General features: G+C 44.5%; 3 protein-coding genes across 3 annotated transcripts; all 3 read right to left on the bottom strand.

Moving 5' to 3' along the window:
* Positions 1 to 2,059: 2,059 nt before the first annotated feature.
* On the bottom strand, positions 2,060 to 3,343 carry avp (arginine vasopressin; the record flags this gene model as incomplete). The annotated part of the gene is made up of 3 exons (XM_079161685.1): positions 3,203 to 3,343; positions 2,302 to 2,506; positions 2,060 to 2,196 (listed from the first exon to the last, which is right to left on the bottom strand). The coding sequence occupies exons 1-3, from the start codon at positions 3,320 to 3,322 to the stop codon at positions 2,060 to 2,062; spliced, it is 462 nt and encodes a 153-aa protein (XP_079017811.1). The 5' UTR covers positions 3,323 to 3,343.
* Positions 3,344 to 5,211: 1,868 nt separating this feature from the next.
* On the bottom strand, positions 5,212 to 11,214 carry ubox5 (U-box domain containing 5). Its single transcript, XM_079161675.1, has 7 exons — positions 11,144 to 11,214; positions 9,221 to 9,284; positions 8,581 to 8,682; positions 7,497 to 8,248; positions 6,731 to 7,335; positions 6,443 to 6,628; positions 5,212 to 5,912 (listed from the first exon to the last, which is right to left on the bottom strand). Exons 2-7 carry the CDS (start codon positions 9,272 to 9,274, stop codon positions 5,692 to 5,694), a joined length of 1,920 nt encoding a protein of 639 aa, XP_079017801.1. The 5' UTR covers positions 9,275 to 9,284; positions 11,144 to 11,214; the 3' UTR covers positions 5,212 to 5,691.
* A 3,476-nt stretch (positions 11,215 to 14,690) lies between these two features.
* lzts3b (leucine zipper, putative tumor suppressor family member 3b) lies at positions 14,691 to 20,081 on the bottom strand (the record flags this gene model as incomplete). The annotated part of the gene is made up of 7 exons (XM_079161676.1): positions 19,863 to 20,081; positions 18,529 to 18,999; positions 18,267 to 18,434; positions 17,941 to 18,069; positions 17,492 to 17,683; positions 17,028 to 17,258; positions 14,691 to 15,749 (listed from the first exon to the last, which is right to left on the bottom strand). Exons 1-7 carry the CDS (start codon positions 20,064 to 20,066, stop codon positions 14,691 to 14,693), a joined length of 2,454 nt encoding a protein of 817 aa, XP_079017802.1. The 5' UTR covers positions 20,067 to 20,081.
* Positions 20,082 to 20,974: the final 893 nt, after the last annotated feature.

The following is a 20,974-nucleotide window of genomic DNA, read 5'->3' as shown; positions in this document are numbered from 1 at the left end:
TTATGAAAATCAAATGTTACTTTCCTTTTCGACACGACTCTTTGTTCAAACTGCTGGCACTGGAGGGGCGTGTGGTTCAGGTTTGCTGCGCTCAGACGAGCCCCGACACGTTTAATAACCACTTCATCACTCTTTTAACATGGTCTTTAATAATCGATTTATTCACAACGAAAGCTCGGCTAATGCCACACCCAGAGGCACGAAAGGTAGAGGATACGTAGCTTAAACAATGGAGACCAATAGGACACGGAATTAAAATCAAAGGTCAAAGGTCAGAGTAAAAAGGAATACTACCTTTAAAGACTGTGATCTATGACCTCGCGCTCGAAACATTATTAACAGGCGAGGACAAAGAAAATCAGACATTTGGCAACATTGTGGAGCAAAAGATAGCCAGTATTGATGAATGAAGGTTTGTGATGACAATCCGTGCTGCGATATGGATCCGTCGACTGCAGCTCAGCGGCGGAGACCAACTCTCACATTCACGGTGTGCTCGGGTGCGGTTTGCAAACCTCTGTCGCAATTTGTGCAATTCAACTGAGCGTGCAAACCAGACAATATAATTATTGGGGATGGTGAACTCAGTTGCCCGGGGGAATTTCTTCTGAAAGCAATATTGACAGACTGACTGCTTGGGTGTTTGGGAAAGTTGGACATGTGGTGGCAGTAAAAGAAACAACAGATGCAGAGTCTATAAGGTGTTTGGGTTGCGTTTCGTTTTTTGAGCATGCAACAGCAAATGTTGTTTGTTCTTTAAAAAGAAGCCTCTGTGGTCTGGTTTGGCTTAACTGACTGTATTTCAAAGTGTCTGATCAGTTACTCTGCTTTTTTGCAAATTAATAATTTCAAGGTGTACATGAATAGGAATTCAAGCAGAACTTAACATTAACAAAAAAATCATTTAGGGCCTCAAATAATGTACCGTGCCGCTACTTTAAGTTGATTTAGTCGACACATTATCTATTTGAATGCACCGTGGGATCACGTAAATCTATATTCATTTACAATGTGCATCAGGGAGGCAACAATGACCAGGGGCATTGAAGGCTTTTGACGGTAAAAGGAATCACAAGATGCATCAGTCAGATTTACCAGAAATAAAAAAAATGAAGATCAAGCTCTTCCGATATGCCACACAGGTATTAAATTAGTCAAAACAGGTCGAAGTCAAAATGTGGGAGGTGCTGCATCCTGTTCCAGCTGGATCGTGAACTGTGGATCTGGCAGACACATCAGCTTTCAATCATCGCACACAAAGAAATGTGACTATTAGAATCCTCTTTGTTTCATTTACGCAAACTGGACGTGTTGATGCACAGCCGAGATATGTGTGGTGTCAAGTTACATTATCTACTGACTTATTAAGGAGCTCTCCACGTTGGGTAATTATCAACTCCTTTCACTCACTTTGTTTCACAAACGCACACATCAGCAGATGAGAAAAATGAGAAAATAAACAATTATTGTCAGCGAATTGTCAGTTAAGGGTGTAATTATTTTGAGCGTGGGAATAATGAAATCAGACAGCAGGAGGATTTTGTTTTTGGTATTGATACATTCTGTATTGTTTCTCCTATTTTCAATATACAATAACATGTCTACTACACAAGAAGGAACTGCTTTAGCATCAACATTCAGCTGTTTTACGTGGATGTCTGTAATCTCTGATCTCTGACTTATTTACAGTGTTTTCTGCTATAATTCTTATTTAAAATGGAGCTCTGAGGTGTGTTTTATCCTCTCATACAGAATACAGTTGTGTTTACATTATGTGCATTAGTATATACATTTCTAAGGCTGGAACAAACTTGACATCTACTTTGTATAAGCAGTTTCCCTCTCCATCAGGATGTGGATGAAAATAGCCAATTACTGAAGTGAAAGTAGTTCTCTTTCCGTGAAATATCATGGCAGCAGGGGTTAAGACAGAACACAATTTGACTTAGCATATCATTGGTGCAAGGTTCAAATCTCAAGGCTTGTGGTGGAACAGGGATGATCTTCCTTCTGTTGCAGGGCCCCGAGAGCCAGAGGAGCCTCCACAGAGAACACAGTATCAGTGCTCAGTCTGCCCTCTGGTGGCCACATGCAGGAGGCGCAGCAGCAACTCTGCAGCAGAGCTCCCTGCGGAGCCGCGGGCCGGATCTGAGGCCTCGATCTCCCCCAGGCAGTCAGGGTCCACCGCACAGCTCTCTGAGAACGAGGACAGGACGTTATTCAAGCTGTGCCCAAAATACAATTCATGCCATATCGGATTTAGTAACTCTGAACGCGACAAAACGTGAAACCGGATTGTACCTGAGTCACAGCAGAGTCCCGAAGCAGCGCAGTGTCCTCCCTCAGATCCACAGGGTCTCCCTCCTGCAAGACAGGGGGTGAGCAGGTAGTTCTCCTCCACGCAGTGAGCCGTTTCCGGGGAGCCCAGCAGGCAGCCGAGGCCCTCCCCGCAGCAGATACTGGGGCCGAAGCAGTGGCCCCTGTCTCCGGGGCCACACGACATGCACTGGAGGAGAATGGAATCAATTTCAGCATTAAATCAGATTCATTATTTATTATCCATTCTAACGGACACTACTTTCACTCTTCCCTCTCATATTCGAACAGCATTGGAAGTGGGACCTGCATCTTAAATACTGGAAATGGTTGCATGATTTCTGTTACACATTTACCTCACTTCACTATATGTTTGTGTATATTTCTTATCAACTTGCTTCTATATCGGATGTCATGAGAATAAAAAGAATATAAAAACACCTGAGATGCATCATACCGAAAGTTGTGGTTTCCTTTATAAGATACAATACAGATGTTTATTATATATACACACCACTTTAAAGTAAATATGTTCATCTAATTGTATGCTCCTGAAATTTAAAGTTTTTCTGTGCTCCTTCATTATTGCTTTCATAATTTACTTTAATTATGGTCCTTACCAGATTTGAGGGGTTATTGGGTTGTTCTTTACACATCTGAACCCAAACCATTAAACCAATTATATCAAATCTGATCTCATTATTATTGTGCAATTACTCATATTTCATACTTGCATTTTCCTTATTTCACCCAGTTACTTAAATGCCATTTGAATAGGCTCAAATGCAGCTTTGGAAGTTTCCAATCCTAGATTTCCACAGAAAAAAAAGGAAAAGTCAAAAAGGATGATAACACAGAAGAAGGCAGAAACGCCAATGGTCCTCACCTGTCTGATCCCAGTCTCCGGGAGCGCTCGTTTCCCTCCACGGGGGCAGTTCTGGATGTAACAGGCGGATGAGATGGCGAGGAGTCCCAGGACGCACAGGTGGAACAAGGAGTGAGGCATCGCTGCTGGTTTTGGATGAGCGCCGCGCACCGGTATGTCCTCCGCCTGGGTGGATGTGTGACTGATGTCCCGGCAGACTCCTCACTTATAAGCAGATGGACACGAGCCCACAAAAAGCGACTGACACTGCGATCTGACGTCAGTCTCGTTCCGCCGTCCACGTGTACGCGCAACCGAAGGCCACCTGCGTGCGTGCGTGCGTGCGCGCAAGAGGTCGCAGCAGACATGGCTCTGCATCAGATGTCTGCCATCTAACAAATCTACACAAGACAGCAAAAGATGCCCTTTTCTGTATTCAGGGCCGCACAACACTTATTTGGAGTAACTCCTCCGCGCGGCAGATGGCAGGAGGGCACACACTGGAAATGGCACAAACATGCACAACTAATTAGGCCTGTGTACAACTAATTGCATCTAATGCAATAAGTGCTGATTAGGTACATTTCATGTTGGTCACGCACAATTCAGCTGTCAAGCTTACCCGCTGTTCATCGCTGCAGGACAATCAGTTTTAACTTTTGTCACATGAAGGTAAACTGCTAGCATCATGGCAACCCCGAGGTCACACAAATTATCCCCCTCATGATATTCTAAACTATTGATGAGCACAACAAGATTAGCATTTCAAGTAAACATGAAAACCCTTTTATTCCGTTCCGTGTGTCGTTGCATGCTTCGGGTTGTATCTCACCTATTACCTGCCGATGCTAATTAACAAGTAAATGCTAAATGGCAAACCTGAGGCATCAGCATGTGTGGAGGATTTCTTTGAAATGCATCACAGCGTTCGAGCCAAAAGCTTTTCTATAGATACAGAACGTGCTCTTTAGATTACTGTACTCCTGAACAATGTGAAATAATAACACAACTAATTTAAAAACAGTTCTTCTGACAAATAGAAACAACTCCTGTAATAAACCTTGAAATAAACAAGTGAAATGAAATTGAACTTTGACGGCTGATCTTCATTTTTTGACATGTACAAAGCAGAAAAAGAAGACATTATGACTCCAATACACAGTGTGATTTAGTATGCATTATGTGCTTTTATCCATCGCTCGTAGCTCAAACAGCGAAGCTGACGTCTCCGTTTTACATGAGCAACAACTGATTCCAGCCTTTGCTCGCACTGAGCGGATACAGGATCATGACCTTGGTTAAGCTTAATGTTGTCAGGGAAACCAACACATAACTTGTGCGGTTTGTGGTCCCGAAGCCCAATAAACAGTTGTTTTTCACCCGGACTTTGGTCTGTTTAACCCTTATGTGCTCGCGATAACAAACTCATAAGAAGCAATTGGGGTGAAGAGTGACGTGGAAGAGGATGAATGTATAGGTGGGCAAGGACACAGGAGGACTTGGACATTGTGCACACATTTATTTCTCAACACTGCTCCTTATAGGAAAAGCTTGAAAGAAATTCAGCTTTCCCATATTACCTGAGAAACCCTTGCCACTGCCTGAATTCATGCAAGAATATAGAGTTTAATATTAACATGAAGAAATGTGTACATTATCAATCCCTAGAAATCCCTTTTCTTCCTGCGTTTACTGTCTGAAGACAGTAAAACAATACAACCGATAGGCATGAGTGTAGAGTGTCATGTGGTGAGTTGAGTGAAGAGCAGACGGCCGAGCATGACCCGGAGTTTTTCCTTCACAATGACCACACAGCCTTGGGTCCACTCCAAACCCACTTCCATTCTTCTGGCCTCTTGCTACTTCTGTCCCCCAACCTTTTCTTTTTTTTTCTCTACAAAGGCTGCAGAACCAAGGCTGCAACCGCACATGCTCAATGAAAGAGAGACAGGGAGCGAGGTGGAAGAGAGGACATTTTTATTTATTATTTTTTAAATATTCTCTTATGCAAGATTCTTGTAAAGGTCTTTGCTTTCACTGATGTTCTTTCTACCGCTGTGGACATAAAAAAAACAAAAAAACATTGATTTTGTGACGTCACCGGTCCAAGGAAATTCAAAGAAATAACATCCACAGCAAGACTGGAAGTACTTATAACGCGTGTGAATAAAAACTGATATAGAAATAATTCCTAAAAAAGTGAGAAATGAGGGATAAATAGTGTCATGGAAATTCTTGGGAAGACACATTTGGCATTTGTTTAGGACGTTCCAACACTTGTCAATCATACAGTACCACACATCCGTGAAGATGCACTGTATATCAAGGAGGGGGACGGAGGTAGCGTCAAACCAAGTAAACAATAATAACAAATAAACTGGCACCAGGATCTGTTACTTTCAGCTGTAAATGTTTTTAGTTTTTCCCCAAAGCGGCACATCTGAAGTACAATCCTTACTTCACCTTCTATACAATCCTCCTCATTTCTTTTGCCTTTCTGAGGGCAGCTGTCAGTGATGCACACGCATGACATCACTGCGTGGGGTGGGGTTTTGGCAGGCCGGACACAAGATGTGATCGGATGTCGACGTAGTGACGGAGTTTAGTGGCTGGGAGTCCCTCCGCACGCAGGAACGGCAGAGCAAGTGACCGCAGGTGAGGCGGTAGATGGACGACGCCAATTTGGAGTAGACGGACATCGAGCAGGAACATGCCGAGCACGTCTTCTCACCTGGCAAGCAAATGCGAGAAGAGGATTAATCAAAAGATTCATGGATTTATATTGATGTAACACATCAGAAACACATGTCAAAACTCCTACACTGGCACAAATTTGCATTTTTCCAGTAGATTTCACTGTTAATTTTGTTTGTTTAGCTTTTATTTCTCCTTATCAATTAGATCCTCAGATTTCCCGCGCACCAGAATGCCTCTCAACAATGAATCTGCTGAGTATTTTGTGCAAGAATTTTTCCAGTTCAGAAAAAAACGTCTTTTGTTTGCGCTGAATTTTTGTCAATCCAAGGCTCCTGTAAAAAATTAACAGCGACATTTAAGAGGGTTCTTTTCTAAGCCTGACGACCTCGCCATTAGTTTACAGGAAGTGCAGCATCAGACTAGACACCGAGTGAGCGATGACAAGAGCTGTTCTCCTGACCACAGTGGCCACCTTTTACAAAAGATCACGATACAACCTTCCATATTTACAGAGGATTGTGTGTTTTGTCTCAGTGTTCCAAAGGGGACTTTTCTAAATCCTACCTGGTTGCATGCTTGGAGTGCCTGCAGTCGGACATCGCTGTGGGACGCTCAGTGGTTCAGAGTCAGGACAGACCCGTCTCTGCTGAGACAGGTTGGAGGTGAAGGAGGGTCGGCCCTGCAGGGCGGAGAGGAGGGCCTCGTCCAGACTGGCGGACAAACGCTGCTCATGAGAGCTGCAGCTGGGGACTGAAGCAGTATGGCGAAGGAGTAAACGTCGACACAACGGACGGGTCAGCAGGAGAGAAGATGTTTTGGGATCTTAAATCTTACAGAACAAGTTACACTAACCTGACGCCGCATCATTCCTTGGTCTTTTTGTTGGAGGTAGTAGTTGCTTCTCGGCTGTCAAATCTTCTGATGATTCGTTGTGAACTCCACTTAGGTCTCGTTTCTTTCTTCTCCCCAACTCTGATTTACTATCTATAGTAAGAGGCTGAGAGTTAAATGTGTGATTCCCATTATCTGATGAGAACGTCCTGTTTGTGTTTCTGGTGCCGGCATTATACTGAATAGCAGTGTTGTCTATTGAGCGCTCACTGAGACAGGGAGAGTACTGGGACTGTCCGTCTACCTTGGAGGTTACGAGTCTTGAGGCCTGTGGATTCTCTCCGTCTCCTTGTCTGCCCAACATCCCGTCCCTCCTCATCATCCCCTTCTGCAGTATGAAGTGGTCAATGCGGCTTTTCAGCTGGGGGTTAGGAAGAGGCTGGGAGGTGGAAGTGAACGGGACGCCGGTGAAGGGGTCGTTCGGGGGTCGCCCCCAGGTGGCCTCCCTCTTCTGGTGCTCCTCCAGTGTGGTGCTGTCCACTGACACACCACTGGGCAGCAGCATGGGCAGCAGCATCACCTCCTGGGTTATCTGGTCGAGGAACTCTTCAGGGATGGAAAGATTGCTGGAGACAGACAAAAAGCCAACAGATAATTATCAACAGTGCAAGAAAATGAGTATCCTTTATTATTATTAAGAGCTGTATTTTATCTACTCTATCTCTCAAGATGCAGATTAAACTGAAATGTGATATTTTTTTTAAAAGACTGCTTCATGAACGCATACCTTGGGGAGGTAGCTGCTTGCAGCGGTGGTTTTATCCTGCTGACAGAAGGGCCAAATAACACCGGTCTTGGCAGGCGTCTTTCGCTGGCCTCCTGGACTCTTTTAATCCTCCCCACTTCTTCTGCCGGGCAGCAGCGAGCAGGTTGTCCCCACACGGCCAAAGCCTTGAGCCCAAGAGCAGATGCTGCACCGCCGAAAGGCAACGTGACGCGAAGTTGCGTCACTGCGCCTAACGAAGGCATACCCCGACTCCACAGCTCCTCTTGCCGACAGTTGGCGGGTTGCGGCGGTAGAGGGGAGAGGAACGGGGGCCGGGGTCTGAAGTTTGAACGCGTGAAACAGACTTGGGTTTCCTCCCTGAGTTCGCAACGACCTATCAGTTTGAAGTCCAGTCCAGGTTCAGGATTACTGGGCTCAGTGTTTGATTTGAACGCATGGCCTCTTTGTTGAGGCTCATCTAGGGCCTCTTCGCCCCACTGTTGAGCCTGAAGTCTCCACTGGTGGCCACTACTCTGGCCGTGTTTAACCGCATGCTCCTGTGGTTTTTCTCTACTCCGTTTCTGGTCCTTTACCTGCATTTGTTTATTTTGATGAACACCTTTGTGGCCTTGGTCAAAATTCGGGGTGGGTAACGTATCAGAGCTGGTGCTGATCTCCAGTCTCTTGCAAACCTGTCCTCGGTCCATACCCCAGGTCCACAGCTCCACATCCACCCTGCACAGCTCCACCTGGAAGCCAAACTTCAACGTCACCTGAGAGGAATAAAGGAATGATGAACCATAGAGATTGATGTATTACTAGTGTTGCCAGAGATCCTACCCACTTTTAAAAGTGTTCCCGATATTAAGATATTAAGCAATTTAGTGAGATTTCGGCATTCAGCCTGAAGAGTGCTCACACCTTTGCCTTGTTACTTAAATATAAGGTGATATTTTCAAGACTGCAATGACATTAAGTTACATTTTTAGGACAAAATGAGTGTCGCCCTCTCTGTGAAAAATGATAATCATGAGCTTTGCTTGGCAATCTTCTCATCTCAAGCAAGAAAGTAAACCTCTACTCAAGTACGACGGCATCATCTTACCTGTACAGGGGGCCGTAGGAAGTACTCCAGCTTGAAGCCACGCCTCCGGATAGCAGGGTCAGCTGACACAAGGTTTGTGACATCATAGCCATCTGCACACAGCTGCAGTTGAAAAATACATTTCATGCTTTAATACATAGCAAACCTCATGTGTCCATCCAATCTAATTGGTATACTACAAACAGTCCAAATCTGTTTAAGTTTCAAGGGCTGGTTTCATTGAAAATGGAAAAACGTTGAGGTTTGATTTAAAAATATAATTGAACATCTTCCATCTCCAGTGGGGAGAAAATGCTGTGATGATCTGATAACAAATTACAAATAAAAAGAACATCGCAAGGTCAGCTGTGATTCAGTCTCCCACGCTCCACTTTGTCCCTGCGCTTCTCCACTTTCACATCTACAGCACGACCTCCACTATTTCTCATAAGACGCTACAAAAGTGTACAGAATAGTGTTTTTAGCTTGTATTATGTGCCAACTATCTGCTGCTAACACGAAGTACATGGTATGTCACGTAGGTGTAGCAGCAGCCTGTGCACCAGAATGAATAAAACTCACAGCATTGTGCGTGTTAGATAATAAAAAAGCAGCCTCAGGAAGGTAGAGTGACGTGATAGGTCCATGAAATGTGTCACACCTTGTTGCATTGAACTGTTGTATGAAAGGCTGGCAGACACAGATTCAAAACCATATTCTCCAACCTGCAAAGACAGAAATTAATTTCAGAGCTACACATGGAGTTTATAGGTCAAAGGAAAATGAGGCATTCAGTGCTTAACACTCATATTGGTACACAACTCCGTCCAGCATTATTAGAAGCTAATCACATTTTGTGATCCGACTCATCTCTCATCAACAATCTTTAACAGTGAGTTCAACGAGGTAAACTCATGCAGTATTGTGTTAAGTGATATAATGACAAAACAGGAAGACGGTGACTTGCACTTACGTTTGCCATCCGGATTATTATTTACAATTCAATAAAATAGGCAAATTCAAGGTAACTCAACACTAGGGATGGGTATCGTTTGGGTTTTTTCCGATACCGGTGCTAAAACGATACTTTTAAAACGATACCGGTGCCTAAACGGTGCCTGAACCGATACTTTTTTTATTGCCAAGTCAAATTTAACAATATATTTAACTGTTTAAAGTATACTATACATATTAGTGCTGGGCAACGATTACAATTTTTAATCGCATGGAATTTTTGCGATTAATCTCATTGTTATGGCAAAGTTCAATAATTAATTCAAAGGTAGTGTATTGTGCACTTTTATTTTAAAAGTACTGCTATATGAACAAAAGTGCAATAACATTTGGTTTGCAAACACTTTAAACAAATAAGGTTCTTTTTAACAGCAGTATTCCCTTTACACAGTAGCAGTTATATCTCTTCACTATCTGTGCTCAGTGTGTGACTTCATGTGAAACGTTCCACTGCTGTGCAACAGGAATACAATGTTTCAGCACGTTTCATCTAAATGTGTGTCGTCTTCATGACAGAGCATGTGAATGCAGCTCTACTGTTCATCAATATAATGCTGTAACTCAGAGGTGATGATGGTTACCCAGCGATCAAAGAATAAAGACACACTTACGCACAATGTAGGTGTATTTTCCCTTTAACTCACGAGATGCAGGTAGCATGTTTTATACTTAATGTGAATTTAATTCATACTTTGTTGGCATCTTATTCTGAAAATCGGATGTTCCTCTGAAGAAACCGGATGTTGTCTCACGTTAAATCTTTCCGCTAACTTTCAAAGTCCTTCGCTCGCTCCCGATCTGTGCCGTTTGAATGCGTTTACCGTGAATTTCAGCGTATAGGTCACTAACATCTAAGTGTCTGCTGAGTTGACCACGGAGACCTGAGTGTCTGCTAACTTTACCGCAGCGATGTCCAGTAGTCTCCATTCCTCCACCGCTGCCAGTGAGCAATGAACTTTCAAAATAAAAACAGACACACTTTTGACCGTTTACCTTTCGGCATTTTCTCTGTTAAAAGGTTGATGGCTAGCTAGCTGCTGTAGCTATACAAACGGTAGCTATCGTTACCTGCTGCCAGGACGGAGTCATCAGAGTAGTGTTAAAAAAAAGTATTTCAATCGGCTCAGGCACCGAAAAGAAGCACCGAAATCTGCGTTGCGTTTCGGTCCGGTAGGTATCGGTCGTATAAGTACCGGTTCCATATTGGCACCGGGTTTCGGTACCCAACCCTACTCAACACAGAACATAATAATAGATTCATCTTGATTAATCTGCAATAGCTCCAGCTATTCAAAGCAGAGGATTTAATGCTGTTCTTAATAATATGATAGTTAACTGTACATCTATGTATAAAAGAACCAGCCTGAATAGCGTTTCACCTGAACTTGTGATGGAATTTATTTTGTTGCTATTGTGCAGCATCGTTCATAGCTTAGCTAGTTTTGGAATACATGTAACGCACATTCAAATACGCTAAACGTAGCTAGCTATATGATATCGGCTAACATTGCTAATTCTGACACTGACAATATTAACATTAGCTTGGTAAACTAAAGCATACAAAGCTTACGTTGCTTGGTCGAAGACAAACTTGGCTGTTTTCACTCTTGATTTGACTCCTCTGACCAACTTGAGAAGGTAGCTAACAGCTGATAGCTAACATAGCCAGTACAACTACGGAAACACAGAAGGGACCTGCTTCCAATTAAAAATGCGAAATGAATCAAGGTATGCAACAGGTGTATAGTAAAAATGGCTTCATTTAATTTCCCATCCTCTGACATGTATGTGTTCCTTACACAGGCTCAGCCCTTTCAACATTTAATAACATTCATTTGGTCATCTCTAATTACATTTTAGAAATATCCAATGCAAATGCATTTTGTCTATCTTTTCGGAGATAAATCTCTTCATCCTCCACATAAATGTCAACAGGGTCGCTCAGCTTCACAAAATGCAACCTAACAGATTGCAACATTTGAAGGACAACTCTGTGGGTTGCGTGAAAGACCCCAGACCTTTTTGGTTTGAGGACTATTTATGCTACTCACTACAACACCTTTCCTTTGTAAATGAGTGCAGTATCTCCATCATCAGCCAGAAGACAGTGGTCAACAATGGTTCACAACCTTTTTGGTTTGTGACCCCATAAGACAATGCTCTGTCTATACAACTCCTCCTCACAGGTTGCATATGTTTGAGGATCTTACACAGCCAGGTCCAATGGTGAAAAGTACATTTAATCAAGTAGTGCACATACAGTATACTGCTTTGAGGTACTTTTCCTTGAACACTGATATTATGCTACTTCATACTTCTACTTTGCTACATTTCAGAAGTAAACAGTGTGCTTGTACTCCACTGTGTGACGGCTATAGTTCCTTGTTGTTACGTATGTGGCAGTTTAAGATTTTAAGACAGATTGCAGATTAAACTATACGCAACAGCACCTAAAGTAGTTAAAATTATCTCTACCTAAGCACGCTATTTCTACATTAAAATGCTGCTCAGATGTTAATGCAGCAATGCTGATAATTGAATAACATAATGCACTAATTTATTCTGAATAATTTACTTTCGATACTTGCTGATAGTGCTTCTGTACTTTTACTATTTTCTATGCAGGAGTTTAGTATTGGTACTTTTAAGTACATGATATTTGACAGGTCTCATGGAGTAAAATTGCCATAATTAAAATGAAAAGTCTGAAAAGATAAGCCTAACTTCCTATGGCAGAAATATGTTTTTTTCTTCTTTCATTTTGTTAATTGATTTATGACCCCTGAGTATTATTCCTTCAGGAAGTCCTGACCCCCTGTTTGGGAACCACTGTGATTAAAGATATGTGCCTATAATAATCCTGTATCCTAATATTTGGAGTACTCCAAATATTTCATCTGGTGAATTGTTTCAAAGCTGATTGCCCGAATCAAATCTTAAAGCAACCATAGGACAATGGATTTTCTCAATGACAAGAAGTGCTGAATTATTCACATATCTTTATTAGTTCTGCTGAATTTTAACAAAGGGGTGGTTTTAATCAAGCCAGAACAGTACTAGTAACATAAATGCAAACGATAAATCTGAAACATGTATAAAATTGGTAGCATTTTGTTCTCTAAACAATGCAATACTGTAACTACATTTATCACCTACATCAAAAGGAACATCATTTTTGGACAGGGTTGCTATGTTTGCACCATCATGGTAGGCCGTTAGGCTATCTACACAGTTAAAAAAAACAAAAGAAAACACATAAAAGAAAGCTCAAATGGCACATATTTCTCTGTCAGTTCACCATAATATAATAACAGTAATAAAGATGATAATACTATGTAATACCTTAGAGATAAGTTAATATTCTTGAGAAACATCTTTGTATGCTGGCGTAAACAACACATATAAAAGCCATGATATTCACATCTGTCTACTGTACATCATAACTTGTGTGTAGGACACTACATAGTGCAGTTAGCTGAATGCTCCCTTAGAAAGACGCAGACTTTCCATTTTTCAGATTCTTTTTTTTTTTTACTTCCTTCTCCCCTGCTTTGTCTAAATGAGCTATGCAGAAGAAAGTAGAGTTTCCAGGTTATACAGACTCCCTCAGTTTAAATTGTCAGTCTCCCCGCCCTTGTACCAAGCTTTCCTGTACATCTTACTGTACTTCACTGACCCCACCCCGCCAAACAAAAACAAAATCCCTTTACTGTCAATATATCTTCCTTTGCTGTATTGCCACTATAGTCCCTCTATCCTCAATCTCATAAGCTTTTCATATGTATACACACATGCACACACCCGCTCTCCCACACACACACACACACACACACACACACACACACACACACACACACACACACACACACACACACACACAAACACACATACACACATTTACAATCTATAACTTTTATAATTATTTCTTTCTAGTATATCATACATTCTATAAATTTAATTTTAACTTTGGGGATACTGACTGATTTCTCAGATCTCTTGGCTGTAAATGCTCAAAGTGAACGACACAATTGTCATAATAACCAAATTCAAATTGTGTGCCTCCATTCACATTCTCCTTGCAGTTCAATGACAAGAAATTTGAGCAGGGAGCGCTGCGAAAGCCCTCTGATGACCTCTAGTGTTTGTTTTTAGTCACCGCAGACGATCTGCAGCGAAGGCAAACCAGGTTGTCCCACATCTATAAACATATTCTATATTCAGTTGGGGTTGATTATCTACTAAACATATCTATTTCATTCAGTTTGTAGAAAATATAAACTCTGTTGGTCTTGATGGTGCATTTAAATGAGTCATGCATGTTGGACTCTGTGCATGAAATGACTTGAAATCTGAATCAAGAATCCGTCTGTTTGACCTTCGACGTCGATATCTGCTGGTATTTAAATGAAATAGTCCAGCCATGTGTAATGACTTTGTCTAACTGGTTTGCTGATATTATAATTAAAGCACTGAAAACGATAATAGCACTCTTGATTATTTTTTTCATTTTTTTTTTCATCTGTTCCCAGCATTGGCATTATTCTCGTATACATGCTGGAAAAAAATGGAGTAAGGCGCTCTCTGGCCAAAAATGCAAGTTAACATCACACACTCTGACCACTATTTCTACTTTTACATTACCAGTGACACAGACTTACAATGAATAAATACCGCATAATGTTCTGGTTGATCATTTCTGACAATATCCCTGATTGTCTTGGTCCTTTTCTAGCATGGGCATGAAATGACCCCCGTGTTAGTGCTGTCGTCTAAACATTGTCATTTAACATTTAGTTTTCCGCCATCCATCAGTGTGGCACACTTCTCATGAACACTGATTAGGTAGGATGTAGTAGTGTGCAACTTGTGAGAGAAAGGCTGCTTAGGAGGTTGAAAAATCATTGATAGATTAAACGAAGTTCAACTGCTTGTTGCTGACAATGTTGGATTATGCAGTCGCTGTTGTTGCTGTTCAGTGTCTTTAGTTGCTTTGAAAAGTATGTCAGACTGTACTGATTTATTCTATTGTAGACTGAAATGTTTTCAACTGTATGCTGAAGTGGTTCTGTGTGAGAGGTCTTGTATATCGAACTGGACAATACGTCGGGGAGCCGTCTCTATATCTCAGTGGACTCTATCCTCTCCAGGCGTGAGGGTCCTGCCCAGGGATTGGCAAGCTGGTGGAGCGACGGAGGGCCCTTCTGGTCTTCACAAGGAGGGGAGATGGTGAGGGCGATGGGGCTAGGGAGAGAGGGTGGGGGCTGAGCAGACAGCGGTGAGAGGCCCGGTGGTGGAGGCGGAGAATTGGAGGAGGTGGGGGAGGTGGTGGTGGTGGTGGTGATGGTGGTGGTGGTGGACGTTGTGTTCGGTTTGGCTCCCAGCTGGCTCATACGTTTTTCCAAAGCCTGGTTCTTCTGCAGCGTCTCCACATAGCTGAGCTGCAGCTGCGCCTGGTATTTCAAAACCCGCTCCTTCTCGTCCTGCCAGGTGTGTCGCTCCTGGTCGAAGTTGAGGGCCTGGCGCTCCCGTTGCTGCCGCTCCAGGCGCAACGCGGCCTGCAGCTGCTCGAGTTGCCTGCGCAGCTCCCCTGCCTCGTCCCAGTGACCCTCCTGCCCCCGCTGGGGCTGGTGGCCGTCCTGACGCAGTTGCACCTCCTGACAGAGTTGGGCCTCGTGACGGAGCTGGGCCTCTTGGCGCATTTGGGCCTCGTGGCAGAGCTGGGCCTCCTGACGGAGCTGAGCCTCTTGACGGAGCTGCACCTCTTGGCGCATTTGGGCTTCGTGGCGGAGATGAGCCTCCTGGCGCATTTGGCCGTCCGGTCGGATTTGGGCATCCTGGCGCATTCGGATGTCCTGGTGCATGTGGGCATCCTGCCGCTGCTGCATGTCGCGCCATTGAGCTTCTTCGCGTTGCTGCCTCTGAGCTTCCTGCCTCTGAGCTTTGGCTTCATCACTCTGAAGACTCAGCAGGGTTTCAGATGTGGGGGTGAGAGAGTTGATTGAGGGCTCAGTGGGGTTTCGTGGGCAGTGGACAAGTCCCCATGGTGGCAACAGACCTGCCGCAGCTAAGTTAGGGCTCACAACAACTTCTGCTCCCCGGCTGACTTCATTCAGAGCCCGCTTTAAACCAAGCACCTCTGCCTCGAATACACCCAGCTTCTCTCTAAGGATGGACACCTGTAGAAAGGAAAATATGTATCACATGAAAATATCATTCAGTTTTACATTTATTTCAATGTATTCTAAATGTCAAATCAAAGTCAGGTGCCTAATCACACTCAGGGTGTCTCCTACATTAGAACAAAAGCAAAACAAGACATAAAAACACAAAAAGCATATGTTGTGTACATAATTATAAACATAAATACAGAATATATGTAAAAAGAAATTAAGACAGCCGTTAAAACAAATACACATCCAGCTGTGTTTATTGTACATACATGCATGAATGCAATCATACACATGTATGCTCATATACTTTAGGCACACCCAGAATGGGACTGTGCAGTGACAGTTGAATCAGGAGAGAGACTACAGTACAGACAGAAACAGCAGTGGGCTCTGTGGATCGTGGAAAGCGATCCTCCTAACCAAGGCAATGAGCATATTTAAGCTGTTGTCTGACATTTTTTACAAAAATCTTAACATCTAAACTTGCTTACAAACTTGAGTCCATAACGTTTTTGATGAATGTTGGGTTTCCATGGCACTTATGAGTTGCCCCAGATAAGAGCTTGTGATGAATGCATACATTGTACTTGAAAAGAGAAGAATATTGGTTATAAACTGCTATTTCATGTAATGGAATGAACACCATTATGTACATATATGTGTGGGAGCTGCTCATGAGGTCATACAGCACAAAGGAAAACAAATGCTGCTTCTGTAATATGTGATGTTGCCCAATTTGTTGCCTAGTGTCCTCACTAAGTTGGGCTTCCAAGGAATCCTCCAAGGATTTGGAGGATTTAAACGTCCAACAATTTCGACGTAGTAGTAAGCGTCCCAATCCTGCAACCTTGCATGTCGTAAACTCTATTTTGACTGCTCTTCATCATAGGCCTAGAATAATGTGAGCCTCACATCCTACAGCTGGAGATAAGTTTCATGCTCTTTTTGGGGTGACATATGACATATAAATATATACAATTCTACACTGATGACATGCATCCGATTATGCAAACCGATACTGCGACAAACTTCAATGTTGTTTTGTTATTATTTCTATTGTTAGAGAGGGCACCTATTAGCTTCAATTCTGGCTGACTGGTGATAAAAGCAGATATATGTATGTTGTACTAAAATAGTGAACTTCATTATGTTTGGAAACTGTTTTAATGTTTTGTAAACTTGTGTTAATGATTAGCCTGTTTGCGTTCTTCTGTTATTTTGAAATCCCCGGCTTTGTCTGTTAAAGCCCGCTGAGTATTAATTAACGTGTAATTGAAAACCCACCTCTGACAGAGTCCTCCTCAGCTCTCCCTCACACTTCTCCAGCTCCACGCTCTTGGTGCTGTAGGAGTCCTTCAGGCCCAGCATGGTCTCCTCCCGCTCCCTCAGCTGGGCATTGAGCTCCTTCAGCTGGCCTCTCAGGGCCACCATCTCTCCAGCTCGCTGGGTCACTTCCGCCTGACTCTCCCTCAGCTGCTGCTTCAGCAGGGAGATCTCTCCTGCCTTCTGACACACCTGCCACATAAAGAACGAGTGAATGGGTGAGCAGTATCATTTTTTTTGTATTTAGCAGTGTTTCGTGTTTGTGGTAAACATGCTTCCTTTCCCATTGCATGTATGCTTTTACACACAGATGTATTCAGCTTCACACACACCCTTATACTCCACGGCTCAATCTACCATGATGGAAGCCTGATAACATTTTACTGAGCCAGTCAAGCGCACCAAGTCATATAGTCATATCTCACCTCCCACTTGGTTTCCTCCAGACGAGGCAAGATGTCAGCCTGCTCCTTCCTGTACTCCAGACACTTTCTCTCCAGGTCCTCTCTCTGAGCCAACAGGGCCGCCATCTCCTCCTGGAGCCTCCTCTTGTCCTGGGACAGACGGCCTATCTGGGCCTGCAGGGCCGTCTGGGAGCGCTGAGCGCGACGGGTAACCTAGAGACAAAATGTACATATATGTTGTGAGTTTTGACAGTCTCCATCTATATGTGGGACATGCATATATGTACAGTACCTGCCATGACCCATTTAAATGCCTTTCAGATGATGCTGCATGTACACGCATCCCAACTCCAAAATAAACCATTAAACCCTTTGGAGAAATTCCACAACTGCGTTTGGAATCAAGATGCGAGCAAAGTAAAAATACAGTGCGGTCACTTCCTAAAGATCAAAATATATAGCGAGTTCACCTGCTGCAGACGCGAAGCGTAGTTCTGTCTCAGCTCGTCCATCTGTCGCTCCCAGACACGTTGCTTCTCCTCAAACACCTGAATGATTGCTGCCTCACTTTGGTCCAGGTTTCTGCGCATATGCTGCACCTGGTAGAAAAGAAGGACACAGAACAACCAGTTGAATAGTGAAAGTACAAGAAGTCCAACTTGGATGACAAAATGTGGGCCTGTCAAACAAACTGCTTAAGATCAGAACTGATCCTATAAATGCTCAAAAGTATCCTCCTTCTTTTTAACGGAGAGCCCAATAAGTCCAAAACAGACACGTCTGAGTGACCTCTGACCTCTTGCTCTTTCTCCCATAAGCGGTCCTCGAGGTCCTGGATGATGTCATCGGTCGAGGGGGAGGGGCGTAGAGGTGCTGGGGCGTCACTCAGGTGGCTCAGCCTCTGATAGGACGAGGAGCTCTTCCCCGAGGAGGACCGGCCGCTGTCTGAGGCGCTGAGCCCGTTCTGCAGGAGAGGACCACATCACGACACATTAGAGACGATGGTAGCAGGGCGCGTTAAGCAGCAGCCTGAGCGAGTATATGGATGATGGCCGTACCTGGTAGCCAGGCTTTTCAAGCTTGTCGAGGCCTGCAGCTGCCCCAACCATGCCCAACCTGTTGATGTGGCTGGTGGAAGCACTGAGGGGCCCCAGCACTGCTGGGGGCCCACAACCGGACCCCGAGCCCGTATAGGTGGGCAGGCTGGTCAGGGAGTTCCTCCCTGAGTCAGACAATCCTCCCTGAACCACTTCAATACCGTTTCCCCCGCCCTCAGTTCTGCTGACCCTCACTGGGCTTTCCTGGTCCAGGAGCAGGGCTTCTGGGACCTCTCCTGATTCTGCTCCTGCTCCATCCCTGCCTCTCCTGCCTCCTCTGCTCTCACTGAACCCTTCACTCCTTGCCTCAGTCTTGCCCTCGCTCCCAGCCCCTCCTGCCTGGCCCACCAGGTTCTGCATGGAGTGGAAGCTCTTGGGAACCACCGGCTTGAAGGCAGAGGGACGAACAAGGCCTGAGTTGTTCTGCATCGCCTGCGACAGAGAAGGAGGAAGGAAGAGAGACAGAGAAATAAGAGAGAAAAGTACACCGTAGTGAAAGTTTCAATGATAAAATTCAGCATTGAGATGTGTTTAGCACAATAACACAATATGGGGGATGAATTATAAATATTATGATATTATGTAAGACTGCTTGAGATGCATTTGGTTTATTTTCGGATGCACTTTAATCCTTACAAACAGGTTTATGCCGGATGGCATTAATCAAGTTTTTAAAGGGTGGGTTTTAGATTTGTATCAATTCTACCTTGGTACAATACTCATACGTCCATGAAGTGTTTCTTGGTGGCTAAAATCATTGCTCCCATATATACTGGCCTTGATACGATCCCTTTATAACGTGACAGATCAGGGAAGGTTCACAGTTCTCGCTTCAGCAGTCTCATATGACCAAATAAAGTGGCCAGAGTTACAGTCGTTTTAGTAAAACTTTCCCCTTTGTGTAAGTAGCCCTCCACCACAGCTCAGCCAGGACACACCTTGGGAAAGTGTGGAAAAGGAGGGAATTTACCCCAAATACTGTACTTTTGGACGATACCAACATGATTCACGTTGAGTATGAAATTCCCTCTTTTTGCTTGGACACTGTTTCTTTCATGAGCTGTGGAGGCGCAATGACACAAAGAGAAGACTACTATACTAAAAAGCTTTAGGAGGGTGCCCATTTGGATTAAAGCAAGGATTAAATAAAAGTCAGAAAATGAAAGATCATTTTGTGTGGCAGAATTTAGTTTTTCACTATTTCCTAATCTCATGACCCCTTCCATTCATTTTACAACCGCTTCGAGGGCGCTGACCCCCAGGTTTGGGAGCCACTGTCCTAAATCTTGAAGTACCTGCTCCAGTTTTCCCGACACTGGCAGGATCTTGGGCGGGTTGTGGTTCGGAGGGTTATGGCCGCCTGGGTTGCTCTCACTGTCAGCTCTGGCGGCTGCCATCTCTCTGTGCTGGTGTTGGTGGTGGCTCATGCCAACGCTGCTCTTCTCGTTTGCTCCTCGTCCCACAAGGTTCCCACAAACGTCTAACCCTACGGCCTGCATTTCTCTCTCTCTCTCTCTCTCCAACCTCTCGTTCTCCAGCCTCTCTCTTTCCCTCTCCCTCTCCCTTTCCCTCTCTCGCTCCCTCTCCCTCTCTATCTTCTCCCTCTCAATCCTCTCCCTTTCCCTCTCCCTGGCTCTCTCCCTCTCCCGCTCCCTCTCTCGCTCCAGCCTCTCCCTCTCCACTCGATCCCGCTCCCTCTCCCGGTTCCTCTCCCTCTCGCGCTCCCTATCTAACCGCTCTCTGTCCCAGTCTCGGTCCCGGTCCCTGTCTCTCCCCCGCTCACGCTGCCTCTCCCTCTCCCTCTCCCACTCCCTCTCCCGCCTGCCTGCTCCGTTGCCACACTCCAACTGGTTGTTGTTGGACGGGGCCGCCATGGTACACTCAGTGTTGGTGGAGGAGGCTGTTTCGGTGGGCCGGTCAGTCCCGGTACAGGTCCCAGTCCCAACACTAACACTCCCTCGTTCATCACTAGAAGCCGTCCCGTCAGATATAGTCGCCGGTGGGCGGGGCAGTCGCTCTGCGCTGCAGCTGCGGTCGGCAGGGCAACGGCGAGAGAGAGGAGGGGCTCTTGGCAGGGTGGTCCTCGTACCCACAGACTTCATGGCAAACTCCTGCTCTCCTGCCACCCCACTGCCAACACTGCCCATAGTGGGGGTCAAAGGTCAGGGATTAGAGGTTAGGAGTCAGGATTGGGGAGGGTCACAGATACATTTGGAAGTAGTGTGGGTCATCACAACCTAATGCAGGTAGTGGGGGCACACACACTAGAGGAACACAGAAAAACGAAAGGGGTTATACAATATTATAATTGCATAATGACTGGTTATACAATAATAGCTAATGCAGAGTAGATCCCAACCCACACACAGGGGCAGCGTGGTCCTCCCACCATGATAAAAATGAGACG

The sequence above is a fragment of the Pholis gunnellus genome, assembly GCF_910591455.1.
Source record: "Pholis gunnellus genome assembly, chromosome: 6".
In the NCBI taxonomy this organism is placed as follows: Eukaryota; Metazoa; Chordata; class Actinopteri; order Perciformes; family Pholidae; genus Pholis; species Pholis gunnellus.
The sequence above is the reverse complement of the archived record's forward strand: the minus strand, read 5'-3'. Positions and strand labels throughout refer to the sequence as shown.